The sequence below is a fragment of the Oncorhynchus keta genome, chromosome 7, assembly GCF_023373465.1.
Source record: "Oncorhynchus keta strain PuntledgeMale-10-30-2019 chromosome 7, Oket_V2, whole genome shotgun sequence".
Classification (NCBI taxonomy): Eukaryota; Metazoa; Chordata; class Actinopteri; order Salmoniformes; family Salmonidae; genus Oncorhynchus; species Oncorhynchus keta.
This window is the reverse complement of record NC_068427.1, coordinates 9,520,251-9,547,424: the sequence shown is the minus strand read 5'-3', so window position 1 is coordinate 9,547,424 and position 27,174 is coordinate 9,520,251. Positions and strand designations below refer to the sequence as shown.

Genomic DNA, 27,174 nt, shown 5'->3' with positions numbered 1-27,174 from the left:
TTAGTCCCAAAAAGCACACCAACACACGTACAATTTATAAAATCCTCCAGATGACATTGCATTCAAATACTACAATAGAAGTTTGGACATACTCCTCAGTAAGTTTTTCCAGAAACCGGATGATAATCGGGTTGAAAGCATCCGGATTGATTGGCGGGAGGTCAAGGGCCCTGGTCTGACAGGCCCTGGAGACACACTCACTTAGGATCTTTTCATTAGATTGTCCCTGGTGAGATGTCCCCTGAACTGCCATCCCAGAGAATTCCACAGATGTAGAGGGACCTGTGTCCAAAGCAGCATTCACCAAGGTAAAGAAGTCAGAAAACATGTAACCTTGTGAGGCAAGTATGTATTAGCCAACTTTGTGTACTTTGTGAAGTTAAGTACCCAAGAAAGGATACTATGTGCACTCTGCTATTAGTCCTCTGCTCAATAGATGTCCATACTAAATCACATTCACATGCAAAAGGATTACATTCAGTGAAATTTGAGTTCAATTTATGACCTGCATCTGTATCAGTGATCTGCTCCGCTTTGTTTCTCTTGGTCCTCTTGGTCTAAAAAAGACAATACAGTCAATGATATACACGCAGATACTGTATGAAGCCCTTTGAGTAGAGCAAGGGTAAGACTGATTGTAGGGCTGTCCCCGACAAAAAAAATAATTGTCGACCGAGAGTCATCCTGTTCTAATGTTAAAATGTATTTTTCCATATCAGACACACCCTATGTGTTTGAATACAATCACCTACATAGGCACTGAGCTTGTCTGATGCTTTAAGCACACTGTTTGATTAAATAATTAAGACACACAAATGACTAAAGAAAGAGCCCGATGATGACACTGTATTAAAATAAATGACAGCGAGTGCCTGTGTGACAAGCGCACATTTTCTCACTCTCCTCCATACTGCAGTGAAAAGGCACCACATAACAGCAAGTGTTTATTGTGCTGTCCATGCCGAAGATGCAACATAATTTCAGCCATTTAGTTTCTTCCTCGTTTCTGACTGAAAATTTCTGTTACCGAAATCCCTAACTTGTTTACAAAAAACATGACCTATTTCCTCAGCCTTGCTCTCTTTATGTGAAACATGTAAGCATCACATGCATGTGACAAATAGGACCTCACCTATAGCCTATCATAATCAAATCAATAAATTGGTTATAACAAACTCCGAACACAGTAATATCGACAGCAAAATGGATGCGGAGGATGTGAAAAATAAACGCCAAACGGGCGAATGTTTACTGGTTGCTTAGGAGGGAAAGGGGAAAGGGAAGTCAGATCTGTGGAAGACATTTGACTTAGTTGTGGAAACTACTGGAGATCAAGAAAAATGAGGGTATAGGAGCAAGCTTTGTGTGAGTATTATGTGTGCCAAACAGTTGCTGTTAGATTACAATATTGTTTTTTCTGACCATTTGGAACAGTGTAAACAACACTAAATAAATTCTAAGCAATACCAGTCTGTTCTAACAACAAAAAATTGTAAAGCCTTTATTACAGCATAGCAAAGATTAAAAACAGCCGAATCTGTGAAATTGCTTAATTCAACATTTTGCCGGTGCATGAGGCTTGGTGCTCACAGAATCAGTAGGCTATTAAACAAATATTCAAACAGGCAACATAAGCTATATCTGTCTTATTTCTGTATATATGTATACAGTACCAGTCAAAAGTTTAGACACACCTACTCATTCAAGGGTCTTTCTTTCTTTTTTACTATTTTCTACATTGTAGATTAGTTGTGAAGACGTCAAAACTATGAAATAACACATATGGAATCATGTAGGTACCAAAAAAGTGTTAAACAAATCAAAATATATTTTATATTTGCGATTCTTCAAAGTAGCCATCCTTTGCCTTGATGGCAGCTTTGAAGAATCTCAAATATAAATATAAAATTGATTTTGATTTGTTTAACACTTTGTTGATACCTACATGACTCCATATGTGTTATTTCATAGTTCTGATGTCTTCACTACTTTTCTACAATGTTAAAAATAGTACAAATAAAGAAAAACCCTTGTGACTGGTAATATACATATGGATGATTTACAAAGCTAGGCACATTTAACAATTAGGCTATTGATTATAGACCTAATTAAGTTAGGTGTTCCTCTCTCCTCAATTGTCTTAAGAAAATTAGGCTAAGGCAAGGGCTGTTTCCCCATCTCTGCTGCTGCTGCTGCCTATGCAGCATTGTTCTCAATCCCAATATGCTGGTTAACTTTGCTACTGTATTATGCACATAGCAACATAGGGAAGGGCGCCAATTCTATGGCGCACTGAAGATTATGTTTCAGAACCACTGACAGTGGCGGGAAAAAGCGCATTCGTTATAAAATAATATTTGATTTATCAGTGTTGCACCATTATTTTTTACATAATATAACCATATACAATTTCAGTATCACATCTTAGCGTGATGGACTGTGCCATCCCTGTGGCCTCAGCAATGGATTAGTCAACTGAGACAGGCGCGTATCAGACAGGTGTCCATGTGCACCATGAAGAAGAAAAAGTTTTGCGACTGCTCGACTTAAGAAATCCCAGTCAACCAACAGCCTATTGACCAAACAATAGACCAGTCAACCAAATGGGGTCAACCCTAGATTTACTATTAGGAGGTAAAAGGGTATTGTATGGGCAATTTACCTTCCTCAGAACAACATGCTGTAGGGGCAGGTTATAGACATGAAAGATATCACAAATATCCACATGTCTACTCAATCTATTCCCTTACCGTGACTTTATTTCTCTTCACGGCATCCTGCTCCATCTGAGGCAGGGGATCCTTCTTCACCTCTTCCTCATCTTCATCATTCTGATTATCAACAAAATCTCTCTCAGCTGCATCAGTATCAGTGCTCTGTTCAACTGTGGACCTGTTGGCACTGGTCCTCCTCTTGGTCTAACAAGACAATACAGTCAATGACATACTGTATGTTGCCGTGGCTATACAGGCCTTTGAGAAGAACTACAGTAAACGATTGGTGATTGAATATTAAGAGATGGAAGTTTGTTGTAAGGACAATTTACCCTCCAACCTCACAACAACATGTTGTATGGCATATTGGACAGGTTTAGAGTGTGGACAAGTAAGACCCTAGATTTCCCTTTCTCTCCTCAATCTATTCTCTCACCTTAACTTTTCTCCTTGTCACAGCCTTCAGCTCGATCTGAGGCAGGGGATCCTTCACTTCACTATCTTCTGGATAGTTTAAACCCAGGATATCATTCTTCATTTTCTGGACTTGACCTTCCAAACTTTGAGGATCATGTGGATCATCTTCATTTAAACTCTGATTGGAACAAATTAGACCATTCTTTAAATGCTCATGGATATGGCCAATATACCACAGCTAAGATCTGTTCTTATACACGACACAAATGCAGATTTATTATAAACTGCTTACCAACTTAATTAGAAGAGTAAAAATAAATGTTTCGTCATATCTGTGGTATACACTCTGATATACCACAGCTTTCAGCCAATCAGCATTCGGGGCTCGAACCACCCAGTTTATAATGGCCAATATACTATGGCTAAGCGTTGTTCTTAGGCAATACTGCTTGGATACAGCCCTTAGCCGTAGGATATTGGCCATATACCACAAACACTGAGGTGCCATATTGCTAATACAAACTGGTTACCAACATAAATAGAACAGTAAAAAGTATTTTTGCATCATACCCGTGGTATATTGTCATATATACACATGGCTGAAATGCTCTTTCAGCCAATAAGCATCCAGGACCCAAACTGCCTGGTTTATAATTACGCAATAAGGCACGAGGGGGTGTGCTATATGGCCATTTTACCACGGCTAAGGGCTGTTCTGAAGCAAGCCGAACCGCAAAGTGCCTGGATACAGCCCTTAGCCATGGTAAATTTGTTTTTGCTAACGGTTGTATTCATTTTGGGATCTATCGCATCCCACAGCTGTCCCAGACTATGTTTGGAATATTTATATCTTACACAGAATACGTCCATTTTTGTACTATGGGGATAGTAGATCGACATAGGCTAGTGCTTTTGTTGTTCATTAAGCCTACTCATTTTGTTAGCTGATGAAAAGTAAATGTGGACAGTTCTTCCAATATCTTCAATACGCGCCTTGGAATTGGATAAGGATGCACACAATTGAGTCTCCAATGTGTCTGTCTTCACTTGTAGCCTGTGAGAAAGACCCGATCACTTGATGGGCATTGGCTAATGAGAATTGAGCTATCTGAGAGAGCCATGTGAGTGAGAGGTGCTTTCCGTCTCTCTTCTGGATGATAGCGGGGTGAACAGGCAGTGGCTCGGGTGGAGAAGGGAATTATAATTATTATATTCAGCTCAAGGACACAATGGACACTGGCTGCAAAAAGCATGGATTTTTTTAGGGGGCATTATGGTCACACAAAGGGGATGTCGCTGGGTGATTTGAGGTATTATCAAGTGCTTGTCAAATTGTGAATAATAGTGTGCAGCCTGAGCAAAAAAAAAAATAAAGCAGAGCTCATGCCTTTCATGTGACTTTTTTCAAATCATCATTTCAGTCACATCATACAGCCTTAGAATGTATTTAAAATCAAAATGGATTGCCCAACGTTTGTATCACAACCACATAAATAACTCTAAATTAAGCATAAAGGAGTACCTATTTCTTTGTTAACTGCTAAATACAGAATAGCCACATGTGCTCACTCCCTCAAATCGTTTGGAGAAAACATTTAATTTTATTCAGCTATGTTCATACTATAAAATACTATAAAATAATGCCATGGAATTCTAACCAAATCTTGTCTGCTAAATTAACTAGTGTAGCCATATGGCATAGCCAGATCAGGGTCTAACATAAGGACAAGTCAGAGTATGTTATTCTGTTCTTCTGAAATAGACTACATTTTAGACTGGATTTATTGTGATGGTGTAGGCTATGTTACATGGATTTATTAGATGTTTTAATATGTAGATGTTCCAAAGGTCTGCATCAGTGGTTTGTAGGCTATGAGTGGAAGCAAGGAGATACTAAATGTGTTTGTGTTAATTAACGGTCAGTTACTGTGAGACCAGCAGTTATTTGCTTGACAATCACCAGATGACAAAATTTCATGACTGCCACAGCCCTAGGCATGGGTCCTCAAATCCTCAAAAAGTTTTACAGCTGTACAATTAGGAGCATATTGACTGGCTGCATCACTGCTTGGTGTGGTAAAAGCATTGCCCACGATTGCATGGCACAACAGAGGGTTGTGAGGACAGCCTAGTAAATCAGCCCAACCAACGCATCACCGGGGGCAAGCTACCTGCACTCCAGGACACCTACAGCACCCGATGTCACAGGAAAGCCAAACAGATCATCAAGGGCAACAACCACCCGAGCACACTGCCTGTTCACCCCGCTATCATCCAGAAGAGAGACGGAAAAACAGCTTCTGTCTCATGGCCATCAGACTGTTAAATTGCCATCACTGGCGCCTTAGAGGCTGCTGCCCTATATACAGAGACTTGAAATCACTGGCCACTTTAACAATGGAACACTATTCATGTTGTTTACATATTTACATGTTTACATATTGTAACGACCCTGGGTTTATAAGCGCAGATATCGACTCTGCCACTTGAGCATGCTTTTGGGGCACAGTCGATAAACTTCGGGCTAGAAGGTTGAGGGTTTGAGACCTGCTCCCTCCCTGCCTGTTTCATTACATATTATGCATTACTCATCTCTTATGTATTTACTGTATCCTTCCCATTCTACTGTATCTTAGTCTATGCTTCTCTGACATTGCTCATCCAAATATGTATATATTATTAATTCCATTCCTTTACTTTAGATTGTGTGTATTGTTAGATATTACTTGTTAGATATTACTGCACTGTTGGAGCTAGAAACGTTATGGAGTCACCTATTATTATTACAATTCAGGTAAAAACTCGCCTACGGCTGTTATCTTTGCAAGGATCATATTTTATGTATAACAAGTCCCATAGGTTATTATAATGCATACTTTTTTTTTTTTTTACAATATTAAACATTATAATATTAGCGGCACATTAACGTTAGCCCACACCGCCACCCAGCTGCCACTACTTACGGCACCCCTATCGATATGTCCTGTATACCCTGTGGTTCCTGCCGCAGCATTTTTAAAAAGACGGTACAGCGGTTCCTGCACCACTTGCATAGGGCTTCTGTTAGCAATTCGTAGGCTTACCTTATTATCCTCCATGGTTAAAGTCTATGGCTGGAGCCTATGTTCCCATCATGTAAAACTTTACCAAGTGATTACCAAGGAGATAAGCTATCGCATTTTATACGGTAACTCAGCCAACGTCATAATGTGAATGAACTTTTACGTAATAAAACAACTTCAGGGATAATCTGTCAATCAATGCGATCAGCGACGCAATACTGGATCCCCATACCACTAAAAAGATCACTCGAAACAATAAATACTGGTGTATTAGCTACGTTTCTGTTTTTTTTTGTATAATAATGTGATGAGACAACGAATAAATAAGTAAACAACAGCCGACAACAATGATGAGCAATACATAACATTGTAAATAAGAATGTGTTATCTGACTTGTCTAAATAAAACAAGGTTAAATAATTTAAAGCAATAAAAATAACAAATCAAATGCAGTAATTTGAGAAGAACGCTTGAGGGCGACTTCGAACCAGTTTTGAATGAACAAGGACAGAAGCATGCCATGTGTTGTTGGGTCAGAGGCGAAGGTTCATAGTTGAAATTCGAAAAGATGGTGGCGCACGCAGAAATACGCGTGGTTCACCTTGGTGGCAGCAAAATAAACTTCAGAGAGCCAGTTATTACAAATGATTCCAGGTACGTGTGTGTACATTGCAGCTGACATGAGCTAAACCTGAATGAACTGTATGTCACAAGTATGGCATGGATGCAAACTGTAGCCCTGGCTAGCTACTGTGGCTAGCTAGCTAACGTGGTACTGTTTAGCTACAACACAAGTATTCTAATCTTGAGAGAAACGTAACATTGGCTATTGTCGTCTGTGGTCATGTAGCTCAGTTGGTACAGCATGGCGCTTGCAACTCAATTATTATGGGTTCGGTTCCCGGGAGCACCCATACGTAAAATGTATACCTGCATGGCCATTGCTTCGTCCCGCATCGAACCATTGTTTATACAGACGACTCGTTGGAGAAGCTTCCGTACGTTGTCTTGCGTCCTTGATCAACCAACTCAAACGAAAATAACGTTTCCACTTAACAGCGGCATATTCAGTATCTCTAGGAACGATACTTTGCGGGACGAAGCAAGCATAATCGTAGCTAAGTCGCTTTGGGTAAAAGTTATTGCTAAATGGCTTATACACAGAACCAGTGCAGTGGTGGAAAAAGTACCCAATTGTCATACATGACTGAGTCATTTTCTATTAAGGTATATTTTCTTTTACTCAAGTTAGTCACCCAGTAAAATACTAGAGTGATAGTCTAAAAGTATTTGGTTTTAAATATACTTAAGTATCAAAAATGTAATTGGATAAAATATACTTGTAATAAACTTATAAATTATTTCAAATTCCTTATATTAAGCAAACCAGACGGCACCATATATTTAGAAATGAAGCATGTGTGTTTAGTGAGTCACCAAATCAGTGGAGAGTAGGGATGACCATTTTCCTGTCCTGCTAAGCATTCAAAATGTCAGAAATTGTATGAAGTAAGTACATTATTTTGGATTCCTAATGAAAATTTAGTAGTACAATTTTTAAGTACATTACACCACTGAGCAGAACAAAAATAAAAATACAACAGGCAACAATTTCAAAGATTTTACTGAGTTGCTATTTATAAGAAAGTCTGTAATTTTAAATAAATACATTAGGCCCTAATCTATGGATTTCACATAACTGGGAATACAGATATGCATCTGTTGGTCACAGATACCTTAACTGGTAGGGGCATGGATCACAAAATCAGTCCGTTTCTGGTGTGACCACTATTTTCCTTATGCAGCACCCCACATCGCCTTTGCATAGAGTTGATCAGGCTCTTGGTTGTGGATTGTTGTCCCCCTCTTCAATGTCTGTGCGAAGTTGCTGAATATTGTCAGGAACTGGAACATGCTGTCATACACATTGATCCAGAGCATCCCAATTGTGCTCAATGGGTGACATGTCTGACAAGTGTCCAGGCCATGGAAGAACTGGGACATTTTCAGCTTCCAGGAATTGTGTACAGATCCTTGCGACATGGGGCAGTGCGCTATCATGCTAAAACATGAGGTGATGGTGGGGGATGAGTGGCACGACAGTGGGCCTCAGGATCTCGTCACGTTATTTCTGCATTCAAATTGCCATCGATAAAATGCAATAGTATTCATTGTCCATAGCTTATGCCTGCCCATACCATAAGCCCACTTCCCACATTGGGCCAACCACTCGCCCACACGATTCCATTACACGCTGTCGGCCATTTGCCCAGTTCAGTTCAAAATCGGATTCATCTTTGAATAGCACACTTCTCCAGAATGCCAGTGGCCATCGAAGGTAAGCATTGGCCCATTGAAGTCGTTTAGGATGCCGAACTGCAGTCAGGTCAAGACCCTGGTGAGGACGACAGGCACACAGAGAAGCTTCCTTGAGACGGTTTCTGACAGTTTCTGCAGAAATTATATGGTTGTGCAAACCCACAGTTTCATCAGCTGTCCGGATGGCTGGTCTCAAACGATCCTGCAGGTGATGAAGCCGGATGTGGAGTTCCTGGGCTGGCATGGTTATACTTGGTCTGCGGTTGTGAGACAGGTTGGACGTACTGCCAAATTCTCTAAAACAACGTTATAGGCAGCTTATGGTAGAGAAAGGAACATTCAATTCTCTGGCAAAAGCTCTGGTGGACATTCCTGCAGTCAGCATGCCAATTGCACACTCCCTCAACTTCAGAAATATGTGTCATTGTGTTGTGAAAACTGCAAATTATAGTGGCATTTTATTGTCCCCCAGCACAAGGTGTACCTGTGTAATTAATGATTATGCTGTTTAATCGGCTTTTTGATATGCCACACCTGTCAGGTGGATTGATTTATCTTGGCAAAGGAGAAATTATCACTAAAAGGGATGTGAGCAAATTTGTGCACAAAATGAGAAGCTTTTGAAAATTGCTGGGTTCTTTTATTTCAGCTCATGAAACATGGGACCAACATGTTCAGTATATATTAACTAACTAGGCAGTCCACTGATCCAAAATGTAATGTTACACATACCGGTAACTAGCTAGGTGCTTTAAGCAACAAGGGTGCAACGTTAACGTTTATTTAAATACACTGGCATTGCTTTCAATTGTATTGGGTTGCACAAAAACAGTCCATGGGAAGCCAGAATTTAAATACAATTCCATTTCAACTTATGGTGTTTTCAGTCATCTCAGTCCTCTTTAAAGTGAGCTCTGGTGAAGAAAAGAAAGGGGAATAACTGTTCCCTTTGAATGGGGACTACACTCTGTTTATTTTTGTATTTGTTTCCCCATTTCACTCTACCTATTTTGTGGTCCAAAACCCTTCTGCATTCACATTGCTATTTTTTGAAAGGAACCAAGGTATTTTTGCAACATTCACTCAATGCACTCTGGCTGGCCCACAGTCTGGGTTTTTACAAAGTGCAGGACGAGACATTTTATCATTATGTATTTTCGGACAGCTAGATATACCTAATCACATTTTGGAAGCTAATACATTTGCATTTTGTTAAAGTATGAGACATAATAATTATAATCTGAAGATAATATTATTGGTAACAGAATAAATGGCAAAAGGATAACTAGATTACATAATGTAATTGAAATTTGTACACCCGATGAAGGCTACTGCCCCTTTAAGATTTACCAAATATGTTGTCATCTTACACTATTCAAACCCCACAATCGAATAAATGGCTTATGAAGCTCTTAGCTTACATACATGCAAATATAAGTATTTAGTTTTGTATGTGCATCCATGCATCCTTGTATGTGCATCCTTGACAATCTCTAGCCAGTGTCCAAAAACAGCACATGTTTTTTCCGTGAACCTGAACATCATCTTCTCTTTTGTGGCACCAATGTTTGAGGTTATGGAAGGGGAAACTGTATTGCTGTAGTCTAGTGTATGGTGCGGGAATAATGACAAGCGAACATGGCGTGATTTGGGTTCACATTGCCCTAAAAAAGGGAACCGAACACAGACTTCAAGCGACTCGAACTTAGACCACCTCTTGAGATTGTTTTGGTTCGCTTCGGGGGTCTTTTGAGGGGTCTGGATTCCCTTGGAGTGTTCACACTGCACAAAAAATAAGCTAACTTCACTGAGTTAACAAAAATTGTCTGAAAGGGCCCACGTTTGAAAACACTTAAGGGACCCACTTCCTCTCTGCTTACCTCATGTCAAAATAAAAGTCCCCCAGAAGTTATCCCTTTTTGTCTACATATGGCACACGTCAAAATAAAAGTCCTGCACATGAGCAGAGAGTAAGTGGGTCTATAACAGACCCACGTTTGGAAAGTCTGTTTAATAATACGATCTTTTAGATAATGTGTCTCAAATTCCCTCCCGTCATAATGACCAACCCGCCATGGCCACCGGACATAGTAGGTTGAAATGGAACTGTTTTTAACTTCTGGCTTCCCAGAACTGTATTTCTGTTTTTGTGGAACCCAATACACTAGCGTTGCTACAATTGTATGTAAATACACCTGAGTTGCTAAAAGCACCTAACCGGTATCGTAAGCTAGCTAGACCTGTTTTTGGTATTTAGCTAGCTAGTTAGCTAATCATAATAAACAGTCGGGTGTCTACGTTGAATCGGGAATAACCGTAGTCTGTAAACTGATGTCTTTCCGGTCCTTTTCACCAGGTTCCTCTTGTGTGCCTCGGGGGAGTCAGTGAAAGTGTACAGTTCCAGCTCTGAGGAATGCGTCCATGATTTGCAGGGACACACAGACCTGGTGTCAGGCATTGTCCGCAACCCTTCAAACCACCTGCAGGTTTGTAAATACAGTAGCTACCAGTTTGTGTGCCTGATATGTGTAAACTTTCCATACTTGGCGTTACAGGAAAGTCATATACTTTAACTAGCCTTCCTTGGCAACACTTTTTTCACTGACGCAAGAATGAAGAAAGTATCTTTTAATGTCTGTCCAGTTGCAGGTGGTTCTACAAAAAAAAACAGCGAAAACGCATGGCAAAAGCAGTGCTACTATTTTTGCAATGTAATCTTGTTTTTTTACAGAGTGAGAAGTCCCTCTAGCATGTGTGTAGATCTTTGTTTTGGCTGCGCAGTGTGACACTCATCTACTTCTACAGTTCTTGCAAAGATGTTGGAAAATGCAAGATGTCTGGCAGCTAAAATGGCAAGAGAACACCTCACTTGGGGCAAACCTTAGATTTAATATATTTCTTTGTTTTTGTAGAATGACCTGCAACTGACACACACACTTCTAAGATACTTTCTTTGTTCTCGATTCGGTCAAAAAAGTATCACCAAGAATAGTTAAGTTAAAAAATGTATGGCGACATCTTGTATAGGGCTTTCCTGTAACGCCCAGTATGGAGACATAGTTATCAGATATCTGGTAGCTATAAATACAGTAGCTACATACGTGTCTGCAATCAGCATGTTTGTCAAAGGAATGGTTTGTTGTTGCTCCTATGGTTTGGTGTCGCTGAGGAATGTTTGTTCATTGCAGTGTTTTGTGTGTAGATGTGACATTGTTGCACTCTCCTGCAGGTATACTCGTGCTCAGCAGATGGCACTGTCCGATTGTGGGACTTCACAGATGGCATCCTTATCAAGGTACAGCCGCACTCTTTGCACTCTTTTTTGCTTTATGTACAGTACTCATCAAAGCACACTTACTCGTTCAAGGGTTTTTCTTCATTTTCACTATTTTCTACTTTGAAAAATAAGAGCAAAGATATCAAAACTATGAAATAACACACATGGAATCATGTAATAACCAATAAGCTGCCTTGGTGACGGCTTTGCACAGACTTGGCATTCTCTCAACCAGCTTCCCCTGGAAAGGTGTAATTCATCTCAAAACATCTCAATTGGGTTGAGCTCGGGTGATTGTGGAGGTCAGGTCATCTGATGCAGCACTCCATCAAATAGCCCTTACACAGCCTGGATGTGTGTTGCATCATTGTCCTGTTGAAAAATAAATGATAGTCCCACTAAGCGCAAATCAGATGGGATGGTGTATAGTTGCAGTATGCTGTGGTAGCCATGCTGGTTAAGTGTGCCTTGAATTCTAAATAAATCACAGACCGTGTCATCAGCAAAGCACCCCTACACATCACACCTCCATGATTCACGACGAGAACCACACATACGGAGATCATCCGTTCACGTACTCTTCGTCTCACAAAGACAAGGCGGGTGGAACCAAAAATCTCCGATTTGGACTCCAGACCAAAGGACAGATTTCCACCAGTCTAATGTGCATTGCTCGCATTTCTTTGCCCAATAAAGTATCGTCTTATTGGTGTCCTTCAGTAGTGGTTTCTTTGCAGAAATTTGACCATGAAGGCCTGATTTACGAAGTCTCCTCTGAACAGTTGATGTTGACGTGTCTGTTGCTTGAACTCTGAAGCATTTATTTGGGCTGTGATTTCTGAGGCTGGTAACTAATGAACTTATCCTCTGCAGCAGAGGTAACTCTTGGTCTTCCTTTCCTGTGGCCGTCCTTATGAGAGCCAGTTTCATCGTGGCAATTGATGGTTTTTGCGACTGCACTTGAAGAAACGTTCAAAGTTTTTAATTTTCTAGATTGACTGACCTTCATGTCTTTAAAGTAATGACGGACTGTCGTTTGACGTTGAACTCTTTGCTTATTTGAGCTGTTCTTGTCATAATATGGACTTGGTCTTTTACCAAATAAGGCCAATATCTGTATACCACCCCTACCATGTCACAACACAACTGATTGGGTCAAACACATTAAGAAGGAAAGAAATTCCACAAATCAACTTTTAACAAGGCACACCTGTAATTTTAAATGCATTCCAGTTGACTAGAATGTTTGAGAGAATGCCAAGTGTGCAAAGCTGTCAAGGCAAAGGGTGGCTACTTTGAAGAATCAAATATAAAAATATATTTGAATTTAACACTTGTTTACTACAAGATTCAATGTGTTTATTTCCTAGTTTTGATATCTTCACCATTTTTCTACAATGTAGAAAATAGTACAATTAAAGAAACTCCGGAATGAGTAGGTTTGTCAACTTTTGATTGGTTCTGTATTTATAAATCACTTTACTATAATACTTTTCAGACCTTCATTATTGGGTACCCCATCTACTCCATATACGTCTCTGAAAATCATGGAGGAGTTGTGTTTGTCGTCGTCCCAATGGCAAATGACAAAAGCTCTGGTAAGTACAAATCAGAGGTTGGCATTTGCACATCAATTGTCCTTAAATGCCTATGTAGGGCCTTTTTGCAGTCAGTCAGTGTTCTTTCAAGTCACAAGTGATTTATTTTGTAATTGGTCAACATAATAGTGCAGAATGTGGAGGAGGGTGATCTCTGATGTGGTGTGTGTGTCTTTAGAGCTGTTCCAGCTGGTGGCTGTTCATCTGCCCTTAAGTGGGGACCAGGAAGTGGAGGCGCGAGAGCTCTCGGCCGTCCTGTGTGATGTCAGCCCCTCTGGGGCTGCCTCCTTTGGCAGAAAGGTACGTGTAGTAGGCCTACCTGGAACTTCAGTAGCAAACAAGTCTCTGGCAGCAAACAACTTACTCTTGGGTCACTTGTCATAGTTTGCCATTGTATTGTTAAGTGAGAGGTTTGAGTTTTTTATTACCACCTCCCATATGGACGCCAGCTCTTCGTGAAAAGCTTGTTTATTCCTCCAATCTAACAGGGTGAATACATTGCTGCCGTCAAAGGTTTACAGCTTGAGGTGTTTTTCTTCAAGAAGCAGAAGTCTCACAGGTAAACAACATTCTTTTCTGTCAGGAGGCTGTCCCCTTCTAGGACTGTAATCATGAATGTTAATGTCTTTCTGGCTAGTGTTTGTGCAATACAAGTCCAAACACGATGAACGGCAGTCCTGTCTGTTGGATGAGTGGCCTTTCTGCTTGTCTGTGGTCAGGAGTGGGGGAGTTCAGCCAGCCAGCCCTCTTGATTGTTTTGAGCAACCCCCTCGTCTGGAAACAGGGTTGATTACTTTACAGTATTTTATGGGGATTTGACATTGCCCAACTAAACATTGGTCATCACCAGTCATAGCACTCATTCAACTGTATTGTCTGTTTCTGTGCCTCACAGGTTTTTCCTCAAGTCGGGGAATAAGAAAGGGGCTAAGAATGCCTTCACCTGTGTCTCGTGCCACCCTAAAGAGGACTGTATCGCCACAGGTCACGAGGACGGCAAAATTCGCCTGTGGTGAGTGATGCCGGAAGAACATTGCGGCCATGACCATACATGGCCTCACTTAAAACTTCTTATGGCTGCAATCCCGTTAACGGGATCGATATGACAACTGCCAGTGAAAGTGCAGGGTGCCAATTTCAAAACATCAAAAATCACATAAATAAAATTCCTCAAACGCATATCTCATACCATTTTAAAGCTAATATTGTTGTTAATCCCACCACAGTGTCCGATTTCAAATATGCTTTACAGCAAAAGCACCGCAAACGATGTTAGGTCACCACATAGCCACAGAAAAACACAGCCATTTTTCCAGAAAAAGATTTTCCAGCCAGTCACAAAAACCACAAATAGAGATACAATTAATCACTAACCTTTGATCATCTTCAGATGACACTCATAGGACTTCATGTTACACAATACATGTATGTTTTGTTTGATAAAGTTCATATTTATCAAAATATGAGTTTACATTGGCGGGTTACATTCACTAGTTCCAAAAACATCCAGTGATTTTGCATAGCCACATCATTCAACAGAAATACTCATCATAAATGTAGATGATAATACAAGTTATACACATGGAATTATAGATATACCTATTCTTAATGCAACCGCTGTGTCATATTTCAAAAAAACTTTACGGAAAAAGAAACCCATGCAATAATCTGAAACGGCGCTCAGAAGTAAAAGTCACAATAGCAGCAATGATGGGGTCAACATAAACAAGAAATTACATGATAAATATTCCCTTACCTTTGATGATCTACAACAGAAAGCACTTCAGGAATCCCAGGTCCACAATAAATGTTTGTTTTGTTCGATAATGTCCGTTATTTATGTCCAAATACCTTATTTTGTTAGTGCGTTTGGTATACATATCCAAACGCTCATTCTGGTCAGTGTTACATTGGACAAAAACTTCAAAGTTATATTACAGGTCAAAGAAACATTTCAAACTAAGTACAGAATCAATCCTTAGGATGTTTTTAGCATATAGCTTCAATACAGTTCCAACCGGAGTATTCCTTTGTGTCTTCATGAGCAATGGAACGCAAGTGGATACCATGAATAAGTGTGATCAGAAAATGGCTGACTGCTAGACACCTGATAGATTCTGTACTCATTCACTCCCACAACACCGTAGAAGTCTCATTCAAATTTCTATAGATGTTTGACATCTAGTGGAACCCCTAGGCAGTGAAACATCATTAATATCTCAAGGGAATTTCATTGGGGACTCTGGTGAATACATACAAAGCTCAGATTTCTCACTTCCTGTTTTGATTTTGCCTGCCATATGAGTTCTGTTATACTCACAGACGTCATTCAAACAGTTTTAGAAACTTTAGAGTTTTCTATCCAATATGAATAATAATATGCATATATTAGCAACTGAGACTGAGGAGCAGGCCGTTTTACTTTGGGCAACTTATTAAGCTACTCAATACTACCCCCCAGCCATAAGAAGTTAAGACCAAATTTAGGGGAAACACTGGATTGGCATCACTCAATCAATGTTCTTTCTCTGTCTTCATAGGAGAAACTTCAACCAGAAGAAGGAGTACACATACTCCACCCTACACTGGCACCACGGGGCAGTCAACACACTGCAATTCACCCCTGAAGGTAACCTATAACCCCTGACCCTATAACTTTTGAATTATACCTATACAAATCATCTTTGATCACACTACATTTATCGTGTAGAGAAGCATGTCTGTTATATGAAATATATTCCCAAATATTTTATTTTATTATTTTATTTTCTCTGTTAAGCTGTGTGCACTGAACTGACACTGATTGTCCAGATGAAGGGAATTAAATAGGCTATAATAAGTCATTCAAAGCCTCTACTTTGTCACTCGGGTCGGGATGCAACTTTCCAGTGCTATTATTTTTGCCATGTAATCTTATTAAAACAAAATCAGAATAGTTTTACCTATTTACCTAGTCGGCTTGCCATGTGTTCTGTAAGATAAATATTCCTCTTGAGGCGCATTCAAGTTGCGAGAGCCATGGGGAGGGAAACATGTGTTCTGACAAGGAATCAGTTCACATAAATTGTTGATGCAAAGCCGTTTTGGTAAATGTATTATGAAAGCGTATTTGACCTTTTGGTTAAATTTTTTATTCAATTGCTACCATTTTATTTCTTTACTCCGGTGGCACGAGTGACATCGTTTTACAGATGCAGTTACAACTGAAGTTTTCAATCAATGTAGGAGCAGCTGCGCAACAGCTCAAAGTGGACAATGGCATCTTAAAGGGCAATGATGTACTTTGTAATAGAAATGCCTGAAAGTGAACAATTATTTATAATAGAATATTAATTATGAATAACAAAAACAATCAGGATGGGGTAAATGCAAATGGACAAACCCCATGCTTCAGCCTATGTAAATGTTATAGCCATTATGCTGCATCAATTGGGCTACAGGTGATAATGCTTATTGCTAATGGCACATCTGATAGACCATGCATGGTCCAATATGTCAAAATGATTTTAACATTTTTACCAATATGTTATTGGACTCATTTCTGAAAGTGGAAATTATATTTTAGATGTTGTCAGCATAACTTTATTTTCTTTCAGTTTGGAGTAAAATGTCCTTTTTATAAAAGTCACCAGAACTGAGCTTCTCAGTCCTTCTTTATCAAAATGATTCTTGATGAACTTCAAGAAAAACATTAGGACATTTAGCTGGCTACATTCTTTCTATGATAAACATGAGAAATCTGATGGCAATACATTGTTTTTGGAAAAAATACATTGCTTTTTTCATTCTAAGCTAATTTACTTGGCCAAATAATTTTGCACTTCTGTTATCTGATGAAAACCCAGCTATTTTCTGCAGAGTGTGTTGCATTAATGTGAAGAGAAACTATAGTTGCATGCCGCTAATCATTCTATTTAGGCAAATAAACACAGTTGACTTTCAATATAAAATGCAGGTGAAATGGTTTGAAACTCTGATTTTCTGATTGTCTGCGTTGTGAAAATGCACATTTCTAAAAGCTAATGCCACCCCTGCTCTATGCCAACTGTTTTCCTGGTTCATTATGGAAGCATTCTGACCAGGGGCGTGATGGCCTTTGTCTCCGCTTCTTTTCTGTAGGCACCAACCTGCTAAGTGGGGGGATAGAATCGGTGCTGGTCCAGTGGCATTACACACAAGAGAACCAGAAGGACTTCCTGCCGCGCCTGGGCGGCGCAATCACACACATTGCCGTGTCACCTGACGGTTCATTGTTCTGCACCTCCCACTCTGACAACAGTAAGGACTGTTGCAACCTGTTACAATAATTTCATGGTTCGTTCCTCCATCTTGCCTCCCTCCCTTGAAGTAATCACTGATCTGACATGACTGGATTGGTAACTGCTATGTAGCAGATTTCAGTGATTACTTTAAGGAAAGATGCTTAAAACTGTTCAGGGTCCTCAGTCTCACACTTGAAAGGGACAGCAGATTCCCAAGTAGCATATAGTATTTTATCTTAGCAATGGCTCCGTGCTGATATCACCATGTACAGTGGGGTCCAACATTTGATAAAGATGAGCAAAAAATTACTGTATATAAACAAATAAATGAAATTGAATTGTGTTGTATTGGTCACACGGAAACGTATTATTGCGGGTGTAGCAAAATGCTTGTGTTCCAAAGTAATTCTGAGCTATATTGTATGCGCCATTTGTTTTTATTTTATACTAATACAATTGCTCAAAGAGAAAGATTTTGTTTAACAAGTAATAAATAAATACATCTCAAAGATAGGGGTCAAAATGATTGGATCCCCTGTTCAATATTCCCCTTGCAAGGATAACGACCCAGACTTTTTCTAAAACGTTTTATGAGAAGAACACATTGTAAATGGCATTGGTACTTGGATTTGGAACCAGTGCTATGGTCAGATGACATGAAAATAGAACTCTTTGGCCACGCACACCTCTGGTGGGTTTTGCATTGAAAGAAAGATTCATAATCAGAGAAGAACCACACACCTACTGTAAAATATGGTGGTGAATCATCAGAATTTCAGCTTTTTCACTGGAGGATTTTCTGGTATCAAATGAGTTAAGGTCAAACAGCATCATCAACTTTACCAGAACATTTTGTCCAGAAGGCTGAAACTTGGCCACACCTGGATCTTTCAGCAAGACAATAACCACAAGAGCACATCCCAAAATCCACAAAGAAATGGTTCATTGACCACAAAATCAACATTTTGCAATGGCCATCTCAGTCTCCAGACTGAGATGGCCATTGGCAGACAGAACCTCATTGAAAACCTGTGGTTTGAATTCACAAGGGAAGTTTATAAGAGCAGACAAAACATATCGAGGATCTGGAAGGATTCTGAATGGCAGATTGGTCTAAGATCCCTCCCAATGTGTTTTTGAACAAATCTGTCTCGTTGTCTTCGCCAGGGGAGAGTGCTGGGGTAAAGAATAATACAAAATAAAAAATTTAATTACTTTTTAAACAAAATCTTTCTCTGAGCAATTGTGTTAGTATTAAATAATATAATTTCAACAACAAAAAATTGCGCAAACAATATAGCTCAGTGTTTGTATTATTTATTTTTCTATTTATTTTGCTAATCTTTATCAAGGGATCCAATCATTTTGGACCCCGCTGTATGTTGTGTCAAACAACTAAGGGCCTTTGGACGTTGTCACGGAGTTTAATCTGTAGGCCTGATCCATATTTTTTCTCCCTATTTTCCCCGTCAAGAAATCACTATCATCCAGAGCTGTGTTAAAGTGTCGGCTATTATCCAGGGGCTGGTCAAGGGTGAGGGTGTGCGGACAGACCTGACGATCGACCCGCGTAGTAAAGCCTTGGTGCTCAACGGGAAACCAGGCCACTTGCAGTTCTACTCTCTCCATCGCGACAAGCTGCTCTACAATGTAAGCACAGCTTTTATTGCCTGGAGCTGACAATGAAGAACACCAAACACTGTCCTTGTTAACTTGGCCCAGGGAGCTACCGAGGAAGGGTTCTTGAACTTTGATGTCATGTGACTATTAGACATAGAATGACTAGAATGGATGGCCTGAGTCTTGGAGGTCTGGCTTTGCTCTTTTGTCATGAACTGTTTGATAACTGAATGAACTCTTCTTGACCAATCAAGCTGATGAAAATGGATTGACTATTTCTCTTCTACCTTCAGTTGGACATAGTACAGCAGGAGTACATCCACGAAGAGGGTCTGGACCAGTTTGAAGTGGTAAAGGCGGCGTTCGACACCCGAGGCGACTGGCTTGCTACGGTGGAGGAGAGGACGCAAAAAGGCTCTGAGTTAGAAATCAATTTGAAGCTGTGGGCGTACGATGAGCAAACTCAGAGGTACTATTTGTTTGCACACCATAGCCAGCCTGGTCCCATGTTGTTGTACATGTCTTCATATCTCGATTGTATACACCTGTCAGCAACGGGTGTGGCTGAAATGGCCAAATCCACTCATTTGAAAGGGTGTCCACATAGTTAAGCATACACTATATATACACATGTGGTTTCCATCTTTCGTCCAATCTCCACCCTTCCTCCTCCCCCCTCTATAGTTTTATGCTGAACACTACAGTCACAGCCCCCCACGAGGACCAGATTATAGCCATGTGCTTCAGCCCCTCACCGGAGACCACCATGCTGGTGACTATCAGCTTCGACGGCCACTTCAAAGCCTGGCTTCTGGCAGACCACTCGGACACCAAGGGTAAATGGTTATTTTCTATCACTGAGCCTGAGGGCCTTCCATTTTGGTCCTGGAGACCTGCTAGTTATTGTTCACTGACACATGATTTGGCTAATCAAGGTATTGATGATGAGCTAAATCACATTGACGCTCTAATATTTTCCTCTGCTTTTCCTTTCTCTCTATGCCGCTGACTACCAGCAGAGGGAGCCTCCTGGTCATGTGACTTTGTGGGCGGGTACCACCACCTTAAGCCTGGCTGCTGCTGCTTCTCGGCCGACGGCTCCCTATTGGCTGTCGGTTTCCAGGAAGTGGTGACTGTATGGAGCCCTTCCTGGGAGCTGCTTACCACCCTGTCCCAGCCCCCAGGGGCCATCAGGTTAGAGCTCACTCACACACACCTATAAACAGACAGACACACTTAAACAACTTCACACACTTATACAAGTATACACAAACATGCATGACCATTCAAACGAGCAGACATTTCAACAACTTTCCTAACAAAAAAAGTGTATGTTAGCAGATATGGCTGTCTATCAACAAACAAAATGGCTTTTTAAACTAGCAGCTATGACTCCTAATATGAACTTGGATTCACACTTGACATTTTTTACTTGTGTGTAAAACCCTCTGTGGTAGATAAGTCTGTAATATTTAACTTCACTGGCACAAAGCGAGTGTACTTTATGGCAACAGATCGGGAACATACAAAAAAAACAAGTGATATTGGCCAGCCACATCAACTTGGGAGACAGAACCTGCTCCGCAACATTGAGGGAGCCTCTACAACAATATTTGCCAAGTCAACTCCCCCCTTCCTTAGGTCACCGGGTGCAGAAAACTAGTATTTGGTGTTGAGTCTTACTCAATTGCATGCCAGAGCTGCCTAGCTGCTGCCTATGATCTCGTGATCAATGTTAACTGTTGCAGTGCTGTGTCATTTACGATTCCCAATTTAAATGTGTTCCTTTTTACTTCCATTTGCATGCCCTGGTTTTAGTGCTGTTATTCACAATGGTCCCAAGAGGCAACTATACATCACTCTTCATCCCTTTACTTCCTCCACCTAAATGAGGATGTAATGTATAGGGCTAGCTCTGCCTCATATGTGCTCTGAGTAATGTAGACACTTGCTGGTACAGAAATGGCTTTGGAAGTCGAGCACTGGGCCTCCGCACTGTTATTCCAGCTGCCCACACCCCCTTGTGTAACCGCCTCCTATAGATTTTCTCTTTGACGTCTGCTTGTGCTCTGAACAGAAATGATTTCAGATGACTGTATTTGTTGTTGTAGCTCTGGTGTGGAAAAGGTCCTTGACACTAATCCTGTGAGTGGGTTGTGGTATGGTCATGAATGGTGAATGGGTTTGAAAAATGAGACTTTTTATGATCCACCAGGGACCTTTGTTTTGGAAGGTTAAGCTGTTCCAAGTACCTGTTGGGGACCAGCACCAAGAACCAACTCTGTTGCTGGAACCTCCTCACCTGCTCACGTAAGTCTGACGTGCGTGGGCCTATATGTGCAATTGTCCTATAAGCAACATGACCACAACCTAAAATAAAATCTGTTCAATCCATAGACCTGACGTTTGTTTTCCTACTTTCGTTTCTCTTTCTTCCCTTTCTCTTTCTTCCCTTCTCTCAATCAGTGGAGTGGAGTACCCCCGTGGATGTGAGCCTGCTCCAGGCTGACCCACTGTCTGAGAACATGGCTGCCTTCTGCAGTCAGTCTGGCTGCTCCGACTGTGAGTGCTTCCTGGTTCTAGCTCCAACAGGACTCTTTGTCTTTGCTCATTTAGATTTAGACTTGGCTGGGTCTACCATATGACAAGACTAAAGTACATATTATAGAACACCTAGGGGAACCTGCCATGTTACATGTGTGCAACTAGCTAAACTTTGGGTCCTTGGGCTGTGTGGTATGGCAACACCAACTAAACATAACATAGGTAATATGGGCTTCACTCATCAATGCCCTCTCCTCCCACCAGTGTTTGTGTTCAAGCCCGGCGAGCCGCGGCCCATCTACTCCCAGAAGGCCTTGTGCACGGGCAAGGTACAGCGTGCCGTCTTTGCCCCACGCGACCAGATGCTGGAGAGCTGCGAGGAGCACGCTCAGTGGCTCAACAGATCCCAGCTCTACTTCTTCACCCAACATATGGTGAATATATAATACACAGACTGTCTCCAGACTCATGGCTTCCTCGTCTCCTTTCCTTTGTCACCCCTAATAGGTTAAAGGACTGGACACGCCACATGTTCTGTTCCAATTCAAACCTTGAATACAAGATCCCCCAAACTACTAAATTACATTAAAAGTAAAGAATCTGTTCATCTGAGGTGATGGCGCATGTGTGGGTTTTACTTCTTATTCCACTGGCAGGTAACTAACCACAGAGTTCTGTCTGACATCCTCTCTCCATTGTAGGATTTGATGACGTTTAGCACTAAGACTGAGGAGGACAGACTGTTGGCGTCTAGTAAACGGGTACAATCTCACTTTGTTACAAAGCAGTTGCGAAACATGTTGCCAAAGTGTTACAGGAATAGATTACATCTATAGCATTCTCTATTGAAGTCCTGACTGTATTTGTTTTTGGGGTGTTTTTCAGCTCATGGTGGACGACAGTGTTGCCGTGACGCCGTTCTATCTGTTGCTAGGGAAACACAGGCAGCAGCAAGAAGCGCTGACCAATCCCATGGCAGAAAGGATTCAGCTACCACAGGGTTCCATTGCCATCAAGGAGGTGTGTATGTGCGCACGCGCATTCATGCAAGGGCCACTGACCATTTATTTGCGGACTTGTAAATAAGCTAGTGTTTCTACGTTCTGTAGTGTTGGCCCTCAACGTTCATGTTTAGCTTAAATAGTGCATATGCCAAATACTTGTATACTTCCATGTTGTGAACTACTAAATATACTGAGTTCACTTTAGATGCTAGCTAAGACAAATTGGTCTACAAATATTTCTAGATTGTATTAGAAATTTAGGGGGGGAGGGGGGTGAAATAAGCATCAGGAGCTCCTCATAACTCATTCCTCTCTCCCCCTCAGCTGCTATACACCCCAGCCCACGTCCTGCCTTCAGCCTCGTTCCTCTGCTCTATGTTCGTACGCTCCCTGCTCATCTCCAGATCTTCTGCCAGGTGAGTCCAGTAACTAGTAGTTACTTAATTGTCCCAGACAAGAAAATGAAAAAAAGACATGGTGCCAGTCTGGTGTAGTGGTCGTGGCTTCCGACTCAGGACCACATATAGATTTTGTCCATCCTCTGTCTATGCCTCTACTATTGAGGTCTGAATTCTGATATTTTATTAAATTATACATTACAATTGACATGAATCACAATAAATAGGTTAAGCTATATTGGCCTGAAAACGAATAAGGTCAAAGCAGTATTGTGATGATGGCCTTGCACCCTAGCGGACTCTTTCACCAGTCTTGCTCTGACACATCAGTGCAGATGGAGACAAGGCGAGGAAGCCACATCAAATGAAATTTGACCACCTGGTTTGTCTTAATCCCAACTACAAGGCCAGAATTGAATCCAGCACATCCGGTTCAAGAACTGGAGTTGTGCAGGCCACCACACACTGGCCGTGTCCGAATACCCATACTAGTGTATTACAGACTGCACCATTTGCTCTTCACCACATACTATTTAGCACGTACCGGTTAGTAAAAAGTATGCCCCAGGTGCAACACAGTAGCGGCTCCTGATTGGCTGAGTAGGTGGGGTGGGACAGACATGCATCGCATTAACCAGCATGAAAATAGCTAATTTCCAACTTGATTAATTTCTCTAAACTCTGAATAGTATAGGAATTGCGTTATAGGCCAACTCAGGCTGCTTATAATTAGATCTATCCTAGGACTGAAGACAGAAAAATATTATTTTGATTCCATTTCAACATATTTATTAGCGAAACCAAAGTGCTTTAACATACACTACCGTTCAAAAGTTTGGGGTCACTTAGAAATGTCCTTGTTTTCCATGAAATTAGTTGCAAAATGAATAGGAAATATAGTCAAGATGTTGGTAAGGTTATAAAATAATGATTTTTAATTCAATTATTGTGTCCTTCAAAATTTGTTTTTGTCAAAGAACCCTCCATTTGCAGCAATTACAGCCTTGCTGTAATTCTAGTTGTCAATTTGTTGAGGTGATCTGAAGAGATTTCATCCCATGCTTCCTAAAGCACCTACCACAAGTTGGATTGGCTTGATGGGCACTTCTTGCGTACCATACGGTCAAGCTACTCCCACAACAGCTCAATAGGGTTGAGATCCGGTGACTGTGCTGACCACTCCAAAATGGAGTGATAGCCTTTAAGATACCTTTTACCCTGTACAAATCTCCCACTTTACCAACACCAAAGCATCTCCAGACCATCACATTGCCTCCATCATGCTTGACAGATGGCGTCAAGCACTCCTCCAGCATTGTCATCTTTTTCTGTATCTCACAAATGTTCTTCTTTGTGATCCGAACATCTCAAACTTAGATTTGTCTGTCCATAACACTTTGTAAAAAATAATAATAATACTCTTCCTCTGTCCAGTGTCTGTTCTTTTGCCCATCTCAATCTTTTCTTTGTATTGGCCAGTCTGAGATATGGCTTTTTCTTTGCAACTCTGCCTAGAAGGCCAGCATCCCAGAGTCGCCTCTTCACTTTTGACATTGAGACTGGTGTTTTGCGGGTACTATTTAATGAAGCTGCCAGTTGAGGACTTGTGAGGCATCGGTTTCTCAAACTAGACACTCTAATGTACTTGTCCTCTTGCTCAGTTGTACACCGGGGCCTCCCACTCCTCTTTCTATTCTGGTTAGAGCCTGTTTGCACTGTTCTGTGAAGGGAGTAGTACACAGCATTGTATGAGAGCTTCAGTTTCTTGGCAATTTCTTGCATGGAATAGCCTTCATTTCTCAGAACAAGAATAGACTGACGAGTTTCAGAAAAAAGGTCTTTGTTTCTGGCCATTTTCTGCCTGTAATCGAACCCACAAATTCTGATGCTCCAGATACTCAACTACTCTAAAGAAGGCCAGTTTTATTGCTTCTTTAATCAGAACAACAGTTTTCAGCGGTGATTACATAATTGCAAAATGGTTTTATAATGATCAATTATCCTTTTTAAAATGATAAACTTGGATTAGCTAACACAACATGCCATTTGAAACACAGGAGTGATGGTTGCTGATAATGCATATGTAGACATTACATAAAATCAGCCGTTTCCAGCTACAATAGTAATTTACAACTATAACAATGTCTACACTATATTTCTGTTCAATTTCATGTTATTTTAATGGACAACATTTGCCTTTCTTTCAAAAACAACGATATTTCTAAGTGACTCAACTTTTTAACGGTGTAATATAAATTCAATCAAATAGCCTAGTACACAAACTTTTCAGATGTTCAAATCAAAATGCTATTGCACAGAAAAACATGGACGGTCAGGTGCATCGCAAATTCAGAACTGTTGGACAGCAACGTAATAAACTAAACCACTGATCATTGGGAACGAGATCAGAATGACTGCTCAGGCTTGATCCATTAGTTAAATATGTTCAAATCAAAAGGCCTGAGTAACATGCCATCAATAATGCAGTATCGACACATTCAGAAATCAAGATGGTTTAGTATTTAGTTTAAAAGCTCTGACGAAGGCCAAGAGAACAGACTTTTCAGTGAGGAAATATGGGTGAAATAAAAATACTTCTGTTTTCAAATATGCTGCCTACGATGCAATACAAATTTTTAGGAGAACAAAAACTACTTAGCCTACTTTTTTTTTTTTTTTTTCACCGCAGAAACTTTTGTCATCTTCCCATTTTAAGTAGCCTAGTTTTGTAGTTTGGCTACTTGAAGAGAACTAGGGCCTGTCACTCGCAGCCCACCTCTTCCAATGCATTGTAGAAAAGTCTACATCAAATTCTACTAGATCTGAAATTAGTATAACATCCTAGCATTTAGATCATACTTGATTTTCATTGTTTCCCGCTATTTGTTCACTTCTGTAGCACATCCCCATATTTTATTGATTAGCTGTTGTCAAAGCCGAAATGAGTATGCCATCCGGGCATTTAAAGTATAGTTGATTTTTCGAAATGTCACATACTATTAAATTTGAAATTGAAAACTGTCTACTATTTAGAAAGCAAGTATGGGTATTCGGACACTGCCATTGACTTCCTTTGGAAGGTTGTGAAGTGTTAACTGTCTGCTTTCATTGAGAGGTCGATGTGGACTGAAAAATGACATGAAGAGGCATGTGCATACTTCAAAGTCATTATTTGGATGGTTGTTGTCTGCAGCACTCCGACTTGGCATGATGTCTGTGTTGACATTGCTCAGGGTCACTCTGCCAAAGGCCTGGGAGATCAGAGAGATGGCTCCAGTCTTGGCAGCGAGGCTGAAAACACTATCAGCCTCTCGTTAATCTTTGATTTTCTTTTCAAACCAACAATATGCCGTCAGAACTTTTCAAATGCTGACCGAAAAGATCCAAAATAATGTCCCATGATTTGTATTCAGGCTAGTTCTTGGATTCCCCCAGGTTGTTGTTTTAAATGATCGTAAACATAAGGTTACATGGCTACTTGACTATTTGACATGAAAACGGGCTGATACACCTCGGTTCAGCAGATAACTTGACAATGCTATGAAAAGTTTCATTTTATGCTGACTGTTAGGAATAGTTGCTTAGTTGGCCTCACGACCGGGACTTTCAACTCCCTTATACAAGTGTTTTTTTTTTGTTTTATAATTGCTGAAGTGAGGAAAAGGAACCTGTAGAAGAGGAAATGGAGAGTGAGGAAGAGGACTCTGAAGGGGAAGCAGAGCTCCGAGACGCCAGGCAGGATCTGGGGGGGTCGGCAGCATGGGGCCCAGGTGAGGAGTTGGGGGCACCAGCTCTCACGAAAGCCCAGGAGCGGGAACTGAGAAGAGTGAAACATTTTGACCACAGCTGGCTCAGTAGCGTCCTGGAATGTTAACCTTTTACCAAGCCCACACACACTTTACCCAGTCATAGTTTTCCTATGGCTGTATTTTGATGTAATAAAATATTTCAATTTCAAA

The 27,174-nt window shown here is 40.7% G+C and overlaps 2 protein-coding genes across 7 annotated transcripts in view; one reads left to right on the top strand and one right to left on the bottom strand.

Moving 5' to 3' along the window:
* The window catches only part of LOC127931056 (uncharacterized), a 15,408-nt gene extending 6,588 nt beyond the window's left edge, over positions 1–8,820 (bottom strand). The window contains exons 1-6 of one of the 5 annotated variants that reach the window (XM_052521933.1): positions 8,676–8,820; positions 7,124–8,588; positions 3,151–3,309; positions 2,751–2,918; positions 506–557; positions 93–282 (exon numbers count right to left, since the gene is read on the bottom strand). In XM_052521933.1, coding sequence (XP_052377893.1) covers positions 93–282; positions 506–557; positions 2,751–2,918; positions 3,151–3,309; positions 7,124–7,150 — 596 coding nt within the window. In that variant the 5' untranslated portion in view covers positions 7,151–8,588; positions 8,676–8,820. Of the gene's footprint in view, positions 1–92; positions 286–505; positions 558–2,750; positions 2,919–3,150; positions 3,310–6,214; positions 6,404–7,123 lie in introns of those variants that run through there. The other 4 variants (XM_052521935.1, XM_052521936.1, XM_052521937.1 and 1 more) reach the window with 4 other exon arrangements.
* Positions 6,614–27,174, top strand: wdr75 (WD repeat domain 75). Of its 2 annotated transcripts, none has more exons than XM_035773225.2 (20): positions 6,614–6,847; positions 10,869–10,998; positions 11,742–11,807; positions 13,288–13,387; positions 13,566–13,687; positions 13,876–13,946; positions 14,283–14,399; positions 15,928–16,016; positions 17,507–17,665; positions 19,124–19,299; positions 19,563–19,738; positions 19,954–20,105; positions 20,289–20,463; positions 21,485–21,579; positions 21,736–21,831; positions 22,078–22,247; positions 22,515–22,574; positions 22,699–22,833; positions 23,142–23,233; positions 26,870–27,174. In XM_035773225.2, exons 1-20 carry the CDS (start codon positions 6,762–6,764, stop codon positions 27,087–27,089), a joined length of 2,487 nt encoding a protein of 828 aa, XP_035629118.1. In that variant the 5' UTR covers positions 6,614–6,761; the 3' UTR covers positions 27,090–27,174. The 2 variants fall into 2 exon arrangements, with proteins under 2 accessions (XP_035629118.1, XP_035629117.1); XM_035773224.2 differs by having other exon boundaries at positions 20,286–20,463.